Below are 19845 nucleotides of genomic sequence, written 5' to 3'. Positions count from 1 at the left end.
TTATTGTTGGTGTTTGTTGCTTTGTGGGGTAGTTCACATCTCTCATTTCTTACAAACAGAAAGCTTTGGGATGGTTTGTATCCTTGCACAGCTGACATCTTGGTTTTCTACCCTCAATAGCCACATAAAGCTTTGTGCCATCCTGTAGACTAAAACACTTTGCTGGTCTGCCTGTATTAGAAGCTGCATCCCCTGTTCTGTTTATGTCTGGTAGGATGTTGAAAGTTCTTCGACCAAGATAGATGGGAATAATGATTAGTTTCTCAGTTTTTAGGGTAGCTGTCAAGTGATTTTTGGTCTCCTCCTCTGAGACGAACCTCACTTCGACAGTCCCATATTTCTTTACCCTGGCTACGTAAGCTTTGCTTTTCCAAACTGCTTCTAGGTATTTCTCTATTTGCTGCTGTGTTGCCTGCTCTATTTTCCTACTTTTGGCTCCAGTTGTTTCATATAAAACTGCCTGCACATTAATTTCCTGCTGGATAGTTCTAGGAATGTTTACAGTCACATTTCTGCCAGAAATGCCAAAAACAATAATTTCAGCAAAAAACTTGCACACAGTCATAGTAGTTCAGTATAGCTCTGGAATCCTGAAGTAAACAAAAGAGAACCTAAAGGAGATGGACAGGAAGTCAAGAAAGCTCTTAACGATGCATGGAGCCCATCATCCACAAACAGACACTGATTGCCTATACAGGAAGAGAGGGAAATGGAGGAAGAGGACTAATAAGTGTGGAAGACTGCATACGTACCAAACTCCAGAGCTTAATGAGATACGTAACCCAAAGTAAGGAAACCTTGCTAGTCACAGTTAGGAACGAGGGAGTATTGGGAGCAGGGAAAAAAGGGAAAACAAAGGAAGAAGTACAAAAAGGACATGAAGAAGAATTACGCAAGAAGGGACTACACAATCAAATCCATAGAGACACAACAGAAGTTGCTGGAAAAAATAGGTGGGATTGGCTGATGAAAGAACCCTAAAAAAAGGGACTGAGAAAACTATACTGGTGATGCAAGACCAAGTTTTAGCCACAAATTTTAGGGTTAATTTTGCATGTTCAAATTGTGCTTCTCTCTATTGTACAGAACTCTCTAGAGATAAGAGTTGAAGAAAACCAAGCTAACCTACGAATATTACTGAACAATTCTAAGACATCAATAAAGGATCCCATATTTCATTTTATTTTTTAATTTTATTCCATATTTTATTTCATCATAGAATTATTGGGGGTGGAGAGGGTAAATTCCAAAAATATCAACATCAAACAACAAACAACAAAAACATCAACCAACCTTTGCTATTTTTTTGTCTTCTTGAGGTAAAACAACAAAGTAAACATCTTTGATCTGGCTTGAATTCAGATCTGAGTAGTTTTTCACTGCTTCAGACATTGTTCTGGGTAGTTTTTCAATGGGGTATTTCATTTCAGCCCCTAATATAGGAAATGCCAGGCTTTTTGCTCCCATTCTCTCAGCATTTTCCAGACAAGTGGTTATTATTCGAGTCAAGTTTGCCAGAATCTAATAAAAAATAATTGTTTAGTAATTGATAATGAACATTTTATTAAATTATTTTCTTATTACAGGAAGAAACCATTAAGTTGTAATAAATATATCCTCCTCTCACAACTCCTCTCACTCCTACCACTTCTAAACACATCTGTCATTCCTATCACTCTTTAGTCCTGCAAGGGACAAGGCAACCTCACTCATGATGCTGCTACAATAAAACAGACCCAATCCACCGTGTAAAATGGTTGGTGAATGAAGAGAGAGAATGCAGACCCAAGAGGAGTCTTTAGTGTTGTTGAGGACATGACAACCTCTCTAGTGCTCGTGCCATGACAGAGAAAAACTCACCAATACAGACAGTAAAACACAGAAATATGTTTTAATATAGTCTTATTTATCAGTCACATAACTGTTGTTAGGCCATGAGGCTTTTTTCCTTCTATTTATATATAAAAGTGTCCTGTTCATCGATATCTTCTGCTTCCTTCCAATGATAACTTGGAAGAACAAATATTAAACAGGATGCTGACATTTGCTTTATGATTCTCACACAACATGCATAAGGTTCCCTTCAAACATTAACTGTTTCAATAAGTCAATATAATATGATTGATACTTACTGAATCAGAGGAATATTCATCCCAGGAAGGTAATGCCAGATGAAATACATTCTTACATTTGAGGTTATATCCTTTAGTGATGGCAATTTCAGATGTAGAAATACCTCGAGGATATTTCTGGCTACATTCATCTTGTATCTGTGGACCAGCAGCAAAGAGAATATATTTGGAGATAGCACCACTGTCAAGCTGGAGTTCTTCATTGGTGCTGTTAACGATGACATCAACCTACAAAAGTAATTGATGGTAAACAACGAAGGAACATTCCATGGAGAGAAGAGAGATACATTGTTGCAGTTGATATTGTTGTTAAGAAAGGCTCTACAGAATGGCTGTAGTAAGTTTGAGGTTGTTAAAGTTAGCAAAAGATATACTCAAGATATCAGATGTGAAGGAAATAGAATGTTTGAGTTTGATTGAGAAAATGTTTTAATTAACTGTAATGATTCCTCATTTGGAAATGAAATAACAATTAAACGTAAATATGTTAAGTGAATCTATTTACTCACAGATGCATTAGAAATTGAATCAATCAATAGTTGTATTTTGATGCCAGCATTTTCTCCGGATGCCACATTAGTTCTGGGTGTCATAGGGGCTGCTTTCTGTTGTAGACCAAGAAGGGATGCGTTGAATGATGTGGTTCCTGAAAATAAACAATTAAACATTTTTCTCTCTCTCTTAAAAGAACTACTTTATTCCATATAAATAGTAATGATATTCCTTTCTGAAAATATGATTTAGCAAGAGAATACGTACTAACTTGTAGTCACCCCCACACACCTTTTATATAGCGACAAGGCTATATAAGATTATTTCCATCTATTTCTTCTACCACATGGACTAAAAATACATTGAAGAACATACTTGAAACTTATGTGTGCCTTTTCTTCATTGGACACTAAACAGTTGAGGCAAGTGAAATTGAAGTCAAAATCAAACTCGGTGACTGGCATCCGTTGCTAGTAGAGCACTAAGAGTACCAAACAAGTGAGATTGTTGCCAGAGCAACAAGCTGGCCTTCATGCCGATGGCATGTTAAAGACACCTTTCGAGCGTGATCGTTACCGTGTCGCCTTACTAGCACTTGTGCTGGTGGCACATGAAACATTCGAGTGAGGTCGTCGCCAGTGCCGCTGGACTGGCTCCTGTGCATGTGGCACATGAAATGCACCATTTGGGCGTGGCCATTGCCAGTACCACCTAATGGCATTACACATCCATCGGATCATACTGGCTTCATTCCTTGTGAGCTTAAGCATATCCTCAGCAGTCAGGGCCCATGTTTTACTGCCATGTAGCATGGCTGTTCATACGCATGCGTCATACAGTCTGCCTTTTACTCTGGGGGAGAGGCCCTTTGTCACCAGCAGAGTTCTCTGAACTTTGCCCAAGCTATTCTTATTCTAACAGCTACACTTTCAGCGCACCCTCCCCAGCTACTGACTTGGTCACCTAGGTAATGGAAGCTATCAACTACTTCTAGTTTTTCTCCATGGAATGTGGCGGAAGTTGTTCTCTGCACATTTTCAGAGTTATTTATAGCTCCCGAGCATCTGCCACATACAAAAAGTATCCGGATCTTTTCCTTTTGAACGGCACTCAGTAACATAATTTCTAGGTAACTAAACACTTTTAAACTTCGTATACTGGTAGAATGTGTTTATAAAACATAATTTCTTCTTGGCTTTATTGAGAAAATTCTATAGGTTATAACATATTTCATCTTTAATTTCGAGCATTTCGGCAATTTTAACCAATCGCTGACCTCCATTTAGGTAAATAACATTCTGTGCATAATGAATATGTCCCTCCTTTAAGAAACAGATTGGGTTTATTTACATTTGTGAAGAAAAAAGATACCCTTCCCCAACCCCTAACTCTAACTAACCCTAACTCTAACCCTAAATCTAAAATAGATTGAAATGCAATAGATCAATACTAGGGCCATAATAATGGGTGACATTTTCATTTGACACCGCTAGAAAAAAATTCCATTTTCCATAGCGGTGTCGTATGAAATTGTCACCCATATTTATAACCCTAGTATCGATCTATTGCTTTCAATCTAATTTAGATTTAGGGTTAGAGTTAGGGTTAGGGTTAGGGGTGGGGGAAGGGCATCTTTTTTCTTCACAAATGTAAATAAACCCAATCTGTTTCTTAAAGGAGGGACATATTCATTATGCACAGAATGTTATTTACCTAAATGGAGGTCAGCGATTGATTAAAATTGCCGAAATGCTCGAAATTAAAGATGAAATATGTTACAACATATAGAATTTTCTCAATAAAGCCAAGAAGAAATGATGTTTTATAAACACATTCTACCAGTATACGAAGTTTAAAAGTGTTTAGTTAACTAGAAATTGTGTTGAAAAGTGTCATTCAAAAGGAAAAGATCCAACTATCCTCCCAGTTAGCCTTCCTTTGATATTGCTGCACCTCTTAAGTGTCCATAGCTTACACTGGGTACATCTTATGGAGTTTCTACCTACGCCTTTTCTACAGATCGAGCAGGGCCATCTCTCTGAAGGTATTTGTGGTTTGCCTGCCTTCCTACTTATTAGGACTTTGGTTTTAGCTAGGTTGACTCTAAGGCCTTTTGATTCTAATCCTTGTTTCCACACCTGAAACTTTTCCTCCAGTTCTGTTAGTGACACAGCAATTAGAGCAAGATCATCAGCATAGAGGAGCTCCCAGGGGCATCCACTCTTGAATTCCTCTGTTATTGCCTGGAGGACTATGATAAATAGGAGGGGGCTGATGACTGAACCTTGGTGGACCCCTACCTCTACCCGGAATTCTTCACTGTACTCATTTTCACATCCATTGTTCCCTGCTTGCATGGGTCAGAGTAGTTTATTGAGGTAGACTTTCTATAGCTGGATGCTCTTCCTGATGCTGACCCTCACCTGTTTCCAAGCAAAGTAATATTTCCCCCTGGCCAGACATGGTTTCCACAGAAGACAGGAAACAAACAACCTCACTTGTATGCTGGGGATGCTCGTTTACAGCCATCACATGATGTCAAGACAAACACACACACACACACAGTACAAATATGAGGAGCCCTTGTATCAGTTTCCATCTCCCAAACCAGTTGACAAGGCTTTGGTCGGCTCAGGGCCATACTAGAAGATATTTGCTTGAGTTGCCTTACATTGGGATTCAACATGGTTAGAAATGAATCTTTTTAACCACAAATCCATGGCTGTGCCCATAAACCAATAATAGGAATCAGATAAAAGTTGACTGAAGGAGGAGGAAAAATCTTAATTAACACCTGAAATAAATCATTTAAATTTTCACTAAAATATCAAACAAATAACAAGTCCTACCTCTGCTTTTACTGATTCCAAACACCTTTTCTAGATGAAGCTTAAAAGCTCTGATTACTTCCTTCTGTTCATCAATCAAACAAATATGTTTTATTTTAGAATTTGAGTGAGTATCAAGATATTCCTTTATAGTTGATACTATACATTCGGTTCCCTTTTCTTTGGGTATACCATAAACACCTGTAATAAATAAAGTATACAACACATTTAATCCAACAAATGTTCTTACTCAAAATATATATAATTAACCTGTGATATAATTTCAGTAATTTATCAGCTGCAATGCCAAGAAACAATACAATTCCATCATTCAGAAGAAGATATTTTAATAGACAGAGGGGAACTTTCTAGGTGCAATACCATGGCCATTGATGACTGAGGGGGAGGGTCTTTAGTCCCTATTAATATACAATGGTATTTAATAAGAACTAAGTTTGTCTCCCTCTCTCTCATGTTGAACACATTTTCTTTTCTTTGTTCTTCATTCAGTTAAATAATAATAATAATAATAATAATAATAATAAGGAAGTATTTAAGGAAGCTGACAAATACAAACAAGAAATCATACCACCTAATAAACACGAAGAAGAAGAAGAAGATGATGAAGAAACAACAAAAGCTATAAAACAAATGAAATCCAAACTAAAAATAGAACAGCAACGAACCATGATAAAACGATGGCAAGAAAAGCCCCTTCATGGTAAATACTGCACTAAACTAAACGCAAAAGAAATAGACAAAGAAAAATCCCAGCAATGGTTGAGAAGCTCAGGACTCAAAGCAAAAACAGAGGGATTTTTAATTGCAGCACAAGACCAAAGCCTCCCCACCAGAAATTACCAAAAACATGTAATGAAAAGAAATATTACAAGTAACTGCAGAATATGTGGAGATGGACAAGAAACAATAAATCATATTATCTCTAGCTGCCCAGTCCTGGCTAAGAAGGAATATATTCACAGACATGACAGAGTTGGAACCTACATACACTGGAAGCTATGCCAACATTATGGAATAACAACAGAAAAAAGATGGTATAGGCACACACCAGAAAAGGTCACAGAAAACGAGAAAGCAACCATACTCTGGGATATGCCGATACACACAGATAGAGAAATTAAGGCCAATAGACCAGATATAGTTGTCAGAGATCATGAAGAAAAAAATTGCTTTCTAATTGATGTATCAATACCGGCAGATGACAACGTGTCTCTAAAAGAAATGGAGAAACTCTCAAAATACAAAGACCTGGAAATAGAGGTAACTAGAATGTGGAATCTGAAAACGGAAACAATTCCTATCATAGTAGGTGCATTAGGCATGATAAAAAAATATTCAGACAAATACATAACAAAAACATCAGGACTTACAAACACATATAACATACAGAAAATTGCACTACTAGGCACTGCACACATCCTACGCAGAACACTTTCCATACAATAACCATCAGAGCATCACAACAAATCACAGCACATACCCAAGGCACACAGAGCTGCGCTCGGTAGTGAAGTGAAAGCACGCTACAAAAAATAAAACTACTGAATAATAATAATAATAATAATAATAATAATAATAACACTTAAAGCAGAGACGATGGGATTTTTAATTGCAGCACAAGATCAAAGCCTCCCCACCAGGAATTACCAAAAACATGTAATGAAAAGAAACATAACAAGTAACTGCAGAATATGTGGAGATGGACAAGAAACAATAAATCATATTATCTCTGGCTGCCCAGTCCTGGCTAAGAAGGAATATATTCACAGACATGACAGAGTTGGAACCTACATACACTGGAAGCTATGCCAACTTTATGGAATCATCATCATCATCATCATCCGCTTTCCATGCTAGATGGGTTGGAGGGTTCAACTGGGGTCTGTGAAGCCAGAAGGCTGCATCGGCCCAGTCTGATCTGGCAGTGTTTCTACAGCTGGATGCCCTTCCTAACGCCAACCACTCTGTGAGTGTAGTGGGTGCTTTTTATGTGCCACCCGCACAGGTGCCAGACGGAGCTAGCAAACGGCCACGGACGGATGGTGCTTTTTACATGCCACCGGCACGGGGGCCAGGTGAGGCTGGCAACGGCCACGAACGGATGGTGCTTTTTACGTGCCAACAACAGAAAAAAGATGGTATAGGCACACACCAGAAAAGGTCACAGAAAACGAGAAAGCAACCAACTCTGGGATATGCCAATACATGCAGATAGAGAAATTATGGCCAATAGGCCAGATATAGTTGTCAGAAATCATGAAGAAAAAAATGCTTTCTAATTGATGTATCAATACCAGCATATGACGTGTCTCTAAAAGAAATGGAGAAACTTTCAAAATACGAAGACCTGGAAATAGAGGTAAATCGAATGTGGAATCTAAAAACAGAAACAATCCCAATCATAATAGGCGCATTAGGTATGATAAAAAAATATTCAGACAAATACATAACAAAAACATCAGGACTTACAAACATATATAACATACAGAAAATTGCACTACTAGGCACTGCACACATCCTACGCAGAACACTTTCCATACAATAACCATCAGAGCATCATAACAAACCACAGCACATACCCAAGGCACACAGAGCTGCGCTCGGTAGTGAAGTGAAAGCACGCTACAAAAAATAAAACTACTGAATAATAATAATAATAATAATCGTTTTAATGTCTCCATTTCCATGCTTCAGGTGGAATTGGTTGAGGCAAATTTTCTATGTCTAGGTGACATTCCTATCACCCACCCCCACACTAAGGAAGCTAATATTGCCCCATGGCCAGACATATTTTCCTTGTAGACTGGAAATGGGCGACACTGCTTGTATGATGGTGATCCTTGTTTACAAATATCATGTGATTAAAAGACAAACAGATTCTAACAGAGTCACACAAACACAAACACGCATGTATATGTACATACAAACATATACATATATATGTATGTATATATATATGTATGTGTATGTATATATATATATATATGTATGTATGTGTATGTGTGTGTATATATATATATATATATATATATATATATATATATATATATATATCATCATCATCATCATCGTTTAACATCCGCTTTACATGCTAGCATGGGGTAGACGATTTTGACTGAGGGCTGGTGAACCAGATGGCTGCACCAGGCCTCAATCTTGATCTGGCAGAGTTTCTACAACTGGATGCCCTTCCTAACACCAACCACTGCGAGAGTATATATAGATACACATATATGGACACACACACACGCACACACACATGTGTATATATATATATATATATATACACACATACACACGAATGTGTACCATTTTAAAAGCACTAGCACTGGTGCCACATGAAAAGCCCCGAATACACTTGGTGGAGTGGTTGGCATTAGGAAGAGCATAGAGCCATAGAAAGCAAACCAAAACAGATAATGGAGCCTGGTGCAGCCCCTGGCCTTACCAGTTTTCAGTCAAACTGTCCAACCCATGCCAGCATAGAAAATGGGTTTTAAATAATGATGATGATGAGGATGATGATGATGATGATGATGAGGGTGTGGGTGGTATTCATTTCCAGGGTGACTGTTTCAGAAAGAAATAAAACAATGTTTTTATTAGCACAGTAACTAGTTGTAAAACCTCAAGAAGCAATGGAAAGTAGCAGATATTCTGATGCTGCACCAATGACCAGCTGGTGGAAGATCTGCCTAGTGTTAAACTAGTAGTAACATGGAGCGGCCACTTTAATGTGGCAATGAACTTCAGTGTTTCTATTTTTGGAGATATATTCATCAAATTTGGTTCAGTTTGTCTTCATGACATGTTCTGTTGATTTCAAATGATGAACCTGCCTTTGATCTCAATGACTGCCTCCAGGCAACCTCAGATCTGGTCGCAGGACTTTGTCACTATCTCCCAAGCTGTAGCATCTTGCTGCAACACATACAGCATCCCTGCAGCTACCTGGTTAATCCATGGCTTCTCTGCTTTGCTCAGAACACGGATGTAGCCATCAGTGTTCAGCCTGAGGCTCTCAGGGAAGAAGTAGGGTGGCATGATATCACCTTCACTGCTGATAACACCAAAGTCCATGACTGCCGCTAGAAATGTCTTCTGCATTCCTCTTGGATGAGACAGTGAGTCACCTGTTGTTCTGGGAGTTGGTCTTCAGGTCTTGGCAGAAATTCTCTTCTCATCAGAGAAGCACCACAAAATGTCTCACTCCAGCAGCTGTTTCAACTTGTTGATCAACTTCTTGGTGTGTTTCAGTCACTTTCCCTGAATTGTCTTTGACAGAAATTGTCCCTTCTTCATCTTGTATGAAAAGTAGTGAATATTCTTCAGCAGCACCAGCCTGATGAACTTTTCATTCACACCTTTCTACCATGTAACGGCACTGATTCAACTGCAGGGATCATTGTTGATGATCTCCTAAATTCCAGCATTCTGGAATTATGGGTTTTACTCACTGCTGTCACCTCATAGTTGAATCCTGTATCTTCCAGCACCTTTCTGACATTCTCCACCATCCTTCTACTGACATTGAGGATGTCTGAAATCTTGTTTGTCTTTCTATCATGGATTCCAAGCAGAACTCCTTGCCTCTTCCACAAATGGGGGTGGTTCAAAATTTTCCATAGTCAATTATTTGGCAAAAAATAAATTTAAAAATGGTTACTGTATTTTTAAAAGAAAACGACTGACAATGAAGGCCAAACAACATATATGTGAAATTAAGAAGTTGAAAATTGCAACACACCCCTTGCACCCCCACAATTTACTTCCTCCCCAAAATCCACAAACCTAACAACCCTGGACACCTCCATCATCTCTACCTGCAACTGCCCCACCAAACTCATCTCCAGATAACTTGACCTTCGACCAAACCCCCAGCCTCACACATCCACACTCCTTTGTCTGGCCGAACTTGTCCTCTCACTTAACTGCATCTCATTCGTGGGTGATTTTTACCAGCAGGTCTCAAGAATGGCCATGGTAAAAAGTTGAGCCCCAACTATGCGAAACTGTTCATTCGCTACATTGAGGCTGAAATATTCTCAAGTTTCACTGGTCCCACTCCCAAACTATACGGTTGTTATATTGACGACTGTATTGGTGTGACCTCACTCTCCCGCGAACAACTAGACTATTCCTCTCTTTTGTCAAATCTTTCCATCCCACTCTCCACTTCTCCAGCACTATTTCCGACACTTCAGTGGCCTTTCTTAACATTTTGATCAGCATTCATCACTCCACTCTCACCACCTCCATCCACTACAAACACACCGACTCACACTCATACCTAAACTTCTCCTCCTCCCACCCTAAACACACCAAGCTCTCCATCCCCTATTCTCAATTCCTCCATCTACACAGACCATGACTTTGAGACTCAGTCTCAACTCATGGCTTGCCACGTTATCCTACATGGATATTCCCTCATCACCACCCACACCACTGTGGACTGTGCATCTGCTCTCTCCTCCCTGCACCTGCCCCACTGTCACCTGTCTCTTGATTCTTTTTATCTACCCCCCCACCACCACCCTACCTCTCCAACACACCATTCTCTGAGCCTTCTGGCGACTCCAGTCCGACTCCTCCACTTCGCCCAACTTACCTAACCGACCCCTCTCCTCCTTCAAACGAGCGCACAACCTACAAGACCTCTTGGTCCACAGCTTCTTCCCTAACCCAATCTCCCAACCTGCCTCATTCCTCTGCTCCCACCCATGCTGCCGCACTTGCCCTTACTTCTCCAACACCACCCTCCTCACAGGCACCCATCATCGATCCTGTCATATCACTCACTCCTCCACCTGCCCTTCTAACAACGTCATCTACTACATCTCCTGCTCTCTCTGTCCTTCTCTATACATCAGTCAAACGGGATGCCGCTTGGCTGACCGGTTCATGGAACACTTCCGAGACATCAGACTCGGCAACGACACCCCAGTCTCACGCCATTTCCGTTCTACTGGTCATTCTTTACAGCACTTGTCTGTGTTCAGACTGACCTTGCACAGGGGCTATCTGGACTCTCATCTTCGCCATGAACAGGGATTAATATTCTCTCTTCGCTTCTTTGTGCCACACAGGCATCTTCCTTTTGGGATCACCACTACTTTATTATCTCCCCTTCTTCCTGTGTGACCCCGCTGTCTGTTATTCGCTATGACAGATTGCTAACCACTAAACCTTTTTCATTTTCCCTCCCTGTTTATTTGTGTTCCTTCCTGTCAAAGAGTGTAGGCTCGAAACGTAAAAGACTTTCTCACTTCCCAAGTGTTAAACTAATACATATGTTTGTTGTTTACACACCCATCTTCATCTTTTGTTTTTTTGTAAATTCTCACTATATATATATATATATATATGTCTGTGTATGTGTGTGTGTGTGTGTGTGTGTGTGTGTGTATGTATGAGTTAGAGGTTAAGTAACCATCTAAGTATTTATAACCAAGTGTTTACTAATGCAGGGCAATATCGCAACTGAATATTAGGTATGGGTGATGGTAAATTAGAAATTTACCCAGGATTTATAAGGCAAATAAGAAAATGGAGAGGATAAACAATTGACAGACATCAGCCAGTAAACATTCAATTATGTCTATTTATTAATTGATTACTATTACTTTTACTATTTCTGTTATATTATTTTTATTTTATTTTACCCCATTATTTTAACTTCTTTTCCTACATGTTAGTTTCCTAACATTTGGACCCTCTGAAGAAGCCTTAGGGCTCAACCACTGTCCAATCACTGTCCAATGTTTGTTCATCCCTGTTTATCACTGACATGATGAGGATAACTTGGAAGATTTGGCAGCCTCATCATAGAAACGGCTGTAAGAGTTTAGTATTTGTACACCCATCTATTATTATTCATTCATTTCTATATACATATCCGTTTACATATTTATTGACTTATTTCATTTGTTTACTTGCATCACTTACACATATTTGTAATCAATAAATAGATATAATTGAATGTTTACAGAATGATGTCTGTCAATTGTATATCCTCTCCACTTTCTTATTTGCCATATATATATATACCCGTGCCAGTGGAGCGCTAACAGCTCCATCCATGCAGGATCACTGCCAGAGCAGCTGTCTGGCTTCCATGCCGGTGGCACATGAAGAGCACCATTTGAGCATGATCGTTACCTGCGTTGCCTTACTAGCACCCACTACACTCTCAGAGTGGTTGGCGTTAGGAAGAGCATCCAGCTGTAGAAACTCTGCCAGATCAAGACTGGAGCCTGGTGCAGCCATCTGGTTCACCAGTCCTCAGACAAATCGTCCAATACATGCTAGCATGGAAAGGGGACGTTAGATGATGATGACAATGATGATATATATATATATATAAAATATGTATTTTTTCAATGTATACAAATAACATGGAAAAAATAAATGAATAGTTACCAGGGTAGCAAAAATTCACATAAGTACTAAGGATATTACATCTTACTTATAAAGGTAGAAATTCCAGGGTTTAGTGAAATGCTTTTTGTATGACATAGATAAATAAAGAAATGGAGTTAAACACAATTGAATATTCAAATCTTTATACTTCTGACATATGTTTCGAAGAAAACATTGGTATTATTGCAGAAGGAATAAAATGATGTCAAACAATGTGATCTTCTCATCAAGGAAAAAAGAGAAAGAAAATATACCAACAAGCCATTTTAACCGAATGTGATTACTGCATATATGATGAAGGGAATGCTGGCAAATTATGTTTTTAAAAACCATTAATAGGTTTGTCAAAGGCAATTTAGAGGAGAAAGAAACAAATTAGCAGAAAACTAAGAGTGGAGAAATATAGCGCGATACATGAATGGGAATAAAGGACTTCTAACAAGAAAGAGACTTCTCAAAAATGAAAATTCTGACAAGAATGGCACTTCTGACAATCTGGAAATTCTAACAGAAATGGGACTTCACACAAAAGTGTGAATTCTAACAAGAATGGGATTTCTCAGTAAAATGAGATCTCAAAAAAGTACTGGATTTCTTAGGAGAAGAGGACTTCTCACAAAAATAGGAATACTAACAAGAAAGGAATTCTCAGAAAAATGGGACTTCTAAAACAAAACTGGGGCCACTAACAAGGACGGTACTTATCACAAGAATGGGAATTCTCACAAAAATAAAACATCTAAAGACAATGCGATTTTTAACAAGAATGGGACTCCTAAAACGAATGAAGCCTTTTTCTTTTTTTCAGAAATGGGACTCTCAACGTAAATGGGACTTCTCACAAGATTGGGAATTCTAATGGGCCTGGATCTACTTACAAGAATGGGTTTCTAACAAGAATAAGGCTTTTTACAAAAATAGGACTTCTAACATAAATGGGTTTGTCACAAATATTGAACTTCTAACAGGTATGGGACTTCTAACTAGAATGGGACTTCTCAGGAAAATGGGACATCAAAAAGATGGGGTGTCTCACAAAAATGGGACTCTTAACAAGAATGTGACTTTTCAACATAAATGGGATATCTCACAAGAATTGAACTTCTGAAAAGAAAGGGACTTCTCACAAAAATAAGACTTCTAACATGATTGGGACTTTTCACAACAATGAGGCTTCTAAAAACAATTGGATTACTTGCATTAATGAAACTCCTCACATGAATGGGACTTCTAACAAGAATTGGAATTCTCACAAAACTGGGATTACTAACAAGAATGGAACCTCGAACAAAAATGGGATTTCTAAGAACAATGGGACTTCTAGCAAGAAGGGGATTTTAAACAGGAATGGGAATTCTCACAAGAATGTGATTTCTCACAAAAATGGGATTTTTCACCAAAATGGAACTTCTAAAAAGAAGGGAACTTCAAGCAGCAGAAATGGGATTTCTAACAAGAATGAGATTTCTCACAAAAGAGAGGACTTCTAACAAGAACGGGACCTTTCACGAAATAAGAATCCCAAGAAGATTGGGACTTCTCACGAAAATGGGGTTTTTCACATGAATAGGATTGCTACCAGGACTTCCAAGGGGAATGGAGCTTCTCACAAAGATGGGATTTCTAACAAGAAAGGGGCTTTCAAAAGTGACTTCTAAAGAGATTGGAGCTTTTCACAAAAATGAGACTTCTGTCAAGAATGGGACTTCTCACAATAACGGATCTTGTAATAAGAATGAGACATCTCACAAAAATAGGACTTTGAACAAAAATGGGACTTTTGATAAAAATAGGATTTCAAACATGAATGTGACTTCCCACAAGAATGGGACTTCTAAACTGAATAGAATTTCTAATAAAAATGGGTTTTGTATAAAGAACGACACTTGTCACAAAAAGTGCACTTCTAAAAAGAATGGGGCTTTTTATTATAATGGGACTTCTAGCAAGAATGGGACTTCTAACAAAAATAGGGCTTCTAATAAGAAGAGGACTTACAAGAGGACATCTTGAAAGAATGGAAAATCTCATAAGAATGGGACTTTGCAAAACAATGTAATTTCTCACAAAAATATGACTTTCCACAACAATGGTACTTCGAAAAAGAATGGGACTTCTCATAAAAAAGGGACATCCAACAGGAAAGGAAAATTTCACAAGAATGCGACTTCTCACAAAAATGAGATTTGTCACAAAAATGGGGCTTTTCACCAAAATGGAACTTCTAAAAAGAAAGGGACTTCAAACAACAATGGGACTGCTAATGGAAATGGGACTTCTAACAAGAATGAAATTTCTCACAAAAGAGAGGACTTCTAACAAGTAAGGGATTTCAAACAAAAAAGGGACTTCTCACAAAATGAAAATCCTAAGGAGATTAGGACTTCTCACAAAAATGGGACTACTCACAAAAATTGGGCTTTTCACATGAATGGGACATCTAGCAACAATGGGACTTCTAACAACAATGGAAGTTCTAATATGTATGTGATTTCTAACAACAGTGGGACTTCTCACAAATTTGTGCATCTAATGAGATTAGGCCTTGAAGTAACAAGAAGTGGACTTCAGCCAAATATGGGTCTTTTCCCAAAGATCGGACTTCTAACAAAAGGGGGATCCTAAAAAACACGGCACTTCTAAAACAGAAATTAGATTTTTAATGGGATTTCTTACACAAATGGGATTTCTAAGAAGAATGGGGCTTTTGACGAAAATGTGATTTCTAACAAGTATGGACATATAACAAGAATAGGACTTCTTACAAAAATGAGATTTCTCACAGAAATAAAACTTCTCACAAAAATTAGATTTCTCTTAAAAATGTCAGTTCTCACAAAAATGAAATTTCTCACGAAAATGAGATTTCTGAAAAGAATGAGAGTGCTAACAAAAATAGGACTTCTAACAAGAATAGGACTTCTAAAAAGAATGGGACTTCTAACAAGAATGGGTCTTCTCACAAAAATGAGATTTCTCACAAAAATGAATCTTCTCCCAAAAATGAGATTCATCACAAGAATAGAACTTTTCATGAAAATAGAATTTTGAATAAGAATAAGGCTTCAAACAACATTGGGACTACTAACAAAAATGAGAATTCTAACAAGAATGAGAATTCTATCAAGAAGGGGAAGGTTTACAAGAATAGGGCTTCTCACAAAAAAACAGACATCAAACAGAAAGAGTACTTCTCACAAGAATAGAACTTCTTACAAAAATGGAACTTGCAGCATGAGTGGCACTTCTGACAAAAATGGGACTTCTAACAAGAATGAGCCATCTAAATAGAATAAGACTTCTCACATGAATGGGACTTCTAGCAAAAATTAGACTTCTAACAGGATGTCTAACAAAAATGGAACTTCTGACATGTTTACGACTTCTAATAAGAGTGGGACTTCACACACGTTTTGTACTTTTAATGAGAATGGAAATTCTCACAAAACTAGGACTTCTAAAAAGAAAGGAACGTCTCCCAGAAATGTAAATTTTCACAAAAATCAAACTTCTAACAGGAAGGTGCTCCTAATAAAAATAGGACTTCTAACAAGAATTGGAAAACAAATAAAATTGAACTTCTAAAAAGAAGGGGGCTTGTAACACAAAAGGGGCTTCAAACAATAAGGGACTTCTCACAAAAATGAAACTTCTAACAAGAATGGGACTACTCACAAAAGTAGGACTACTCACAATAATGGGACTCTTCATAAAAATGGGACATCAAAAAAGAAGAGGACTTCTAAGAACATTGGGACTACTAATAAAAATGGGACTTGTAACAAGGGGAGGACTTCTGACAGGAATGGGATTTCTCAATTAAGTGAGACTTCTAAAAGAATGGTATATATCTCGTATGAATGGGACTTCTCACAAAAATGAGACTTCTAACAAGTGTGAGACTTATCACAAAATGGAACATCTCAAAAAATTGGGACTTCTAACAAGAGGGGAACATCTCCCAAAAATGAGAATTTTCACAAAACTCAGACTTCTAACAAGGTGGTCCTAATAAGATTGAGACTTCTAAAAAGAATGGAACTTCTAGCAAGAATGTAACTTCTGTTAATAATAAGACATCTAACAAGAATGGGGCTCCTTACAAGTATGGAAATTCTAACAACAATGAACTTGTCACAAAAATGGGACTCCCAAGAAGAACAGTACTTCTCACAAGAATAGGTTTATTAAGAATAATGAGACTTCTCACAAAAATGGGACTCCTAACAAGAATGAGACTTCTAACAGGAATTGAATTTCTCACAATAACAGGCCTTGTAAGAAGCATGGGTATTTTCACGAAAATCAAATGGGACTTCTCACAAAAATGGAACTTCTAACAAGGATGTGACTTTTAACAAGAATGGAAACTCTCAAAAAAATGGTACTTCTAAGAAGTGAAAACGGGAGATATAACAACAATGGAATTTCTAATAAAATTGAGACTTCTCACAATAATTGCACTTCTAATAAAAACAGGGCTTTTCATTGTAATAGGGGTTCTAACAAGAATGGTACTTGTCCAAAAATGGGACTCTTAAGAAGAGCAATACTTCTCACAAGAATAGATCTATTAACAGGAATGGGACTTCACACAACTATGAGAATTCTAACAGGAATTGAATTTCTCAAGATCAAAGGACTTGTAAGGATCATGGGGCTTTTCAAAAAAATGGGACTACTAACAAAAATGGGAATTCTTACAAAGATGGGTTACCTAACAAGAACAGGACTTCTCATAAAAATGGGGCTTTTCAAAAAATGAGGCTTCTCACAAAATTCAGACTTCTGACAAAAAGGAGACTTCTAAACAAGAATGGGACATCTCACAAAACTGGGACGTCTAACAACAACGGTACTTCTCACAAGAATGGGACTTCTCACAGGTAAGGGTTTTTTTTAAACTATGTGATTTCTATGGTAATTTTCACGACAATGAGACTTTTAACAACAGTGGAATTTTTCACAAAACTGAGACATCTAACAAGACGGGGACTCCTTACAAAAATGGAACTCCTCACTAAATGGGACTTGCAACAAAAATGATAATTCTTTCAAATATGAAAATTCTAACAAGAATGGAGCTCCTCACAAAAATGAAAATTCTTACAAAATTGAGATTTCAAACAAAAGTTTCTGTGGATCTTGAGTAATCTGTAAAAATTACAGTCTTAAATTTCTGATTTACATAAGTATTTTATTTCCTTACCTGTGAAGAAGTCTGGGTATTGGTCAATTAATGTTCTGTCTTTCTTATAGTAGTTTTTGGTTGGTTAGATATTCCAATATTTTGTCTTTGTAATCATCCCTCTCTATAATCACTATCACCCCATCCTTATTGGCATCTTTGAGGATGAGTCAATTGGCATTCTTCAGTTAGTGTTAGTGAAGCTTTCTTTGCTTCTTAACAAATGTTCTGTTTGCATTTACAGGCTCTGAGAGTGAATTTGGAAATTTGCGTCTATATATGTATATAAATGTTTGTCACTCCCCAACCCTGTAAGGGGTGAAGTAAGATTTATTTCTAAATGCTGACTCATCATTTATATTCTTAATGGGGACGAAATTTGCACCCTCATATGCTAACCTCATTATGGGTTTCTTACAAGGAAAACTATACAAGTAAGTAGAAAAGGCTTTCGACCAAAATTTCAAGAAAGATGTTATTGAAAACAGGTTATGCAGGTAGTGATTCAGCATGGTCACTACTGTACATAATTAACCCATACAGGTTCTGCACCAAACTAACTTTCCCAGAAAATAAGGTTAGACAGAAATAATCAAACAGGAGTACTTGAATACTCAAGATTGACACTCTCCATGCATATTATTTTCTATGGAATCAATGAACATTATAGCAAGTATATGCTTTCATTTGAAATTGGACTTTTTTGGATTTCATTCCTATTTGATAGTAATTATGTTACTATAACCATGGTCTGACCAAAGCCCTGTGAGTGGATCTGGTAGACAGAAACTGAAACCTCTCGTGGATCAGGTGATGAAAATTGCAGAGAGAGTCCTAGCCTAATTAATCTGGGAGAGAATCTAGATGAGATGCAGTTTGGATTTGTGCCAGGGAGAAGCACCACTGATGCTATATTTCTGGTAAGACAGCTGCAGGAGAAATTCCTATCAAAGATAAACCTTGGCTTTTGTTGACTTGGAGAAAGTTTTTGACAGAGCGCCCAATCCCTTATCTGGTGGTCAACACAGCAACTAGGAATAGACGAGTGGTTGGTGAGAGCTGTACGAGCCTTGTACAGGGATGCTACCAGTAAGGTGAGGTTGGGCAACGAGTACAGTGAAGAATTCAGGATGCAAGTAGGGGTTCACCAAGGATCGGTGCTCATCCCTCTCTTGTTCATCATAGTTCTCCAGGCAATAACAAAGGAATTCAAGACAGGATGCCCCTGGGAGCTCCTCTATGCTGATGACCTTGCTGTTATAACTGAATCACTACCTGCACTAGAGAGGAAGTTCCCGGTATGGAAGCAAGGTCTAGAATCAAAGAGCCTTAGAGTTAACCTAGCAAAAACAAAGTCATAGTAAGAGTGAAAGGCAGACAAATCACAAATCCCTTCAGGTAGATGGCCGTGCTCAGTCTGTAGAAAAGGTGTAGGTAGAAACTTCACAAGATGCACCCAGTGCAAGCTTTGGATACACAAAAGGTGCAGCAACATCAAAGGAATGTTAACAGAGAAACTATCCTTTGTATGTAGGAGTTTTACAGGCGTAATAAATGCTGAATATGTGTGGAAAATAGACTTCATCGACTGCCAGGTAGTCAACAGAAAGAGGTAGTAGATAGCTTCTGGTATCTAGGCAACCAGGTCAGTAGTGGAGATGGTTGTTCCAAGAGCATTGCTGTGAGAATAAGATTAGTTTGGGCAAAGTTCAGAGAGCTGCAACCCCTGCTGGCAACAAAGGGCTTCTCTCTCAGAGTGAAAGGC

The 19845-nt window shown here is 38.1% G+C and overlaps 1 protein-coding gene across 4 annotated transcripts in view; it reads right to left on the bottom strand.

Moving 5' to 3' along the window:
• LOC115209594 (protein mono-ADP-ribosyltransferase PARP14-like) overlaps positions 1–19845 on the bottom strand; it is a 140928-nt gene that overhangs the window by 112529 nt on the left and 8554 nt on the right. For 2 of the 4 annotated variants that reach the window (XM_029778036.2, XM_036508678.1), the window contains exons 3-6: positions 5474–5653; positions 2642–2778; positions 2133–2360; positions 1294–1521 (exon numbers count right to left, since the gene is read on the bottom strand). In XM_029778036.2, the coding sequence (XP_029633896.1) occupies positions 1294–1521; positions 2133–2360; positions 2642–2778; positions 5474–5653 (773 nt within the window). The remainder of the gene's footprint in view (positions 1–1293; positions 1522–2132; positions 2361–2641; positions 2779–5473; positions 5654–19845) is intronic. The other 2 variants (XM_036508689.1, XM_036508683.1) reach the window with 2 other exon arrangements.

Source organism: Octopus sinensis, linkage group LG1 (assembly GCF_006345805.1).
Source record: "Octopus sinensis linkage group LG1, ASM634580v1, whole genome shotgun sequence".
NCBI lineage: Eukaryota > Metazoa > Mollusca > Cephalopoda > Octopoda > Octopodidae > Octopus > Octopus sinensis.
Note: the sequence above shows the minus strand (reverse complement) of the source record. Positions and strands in the feature narration are given on the sequence as shown.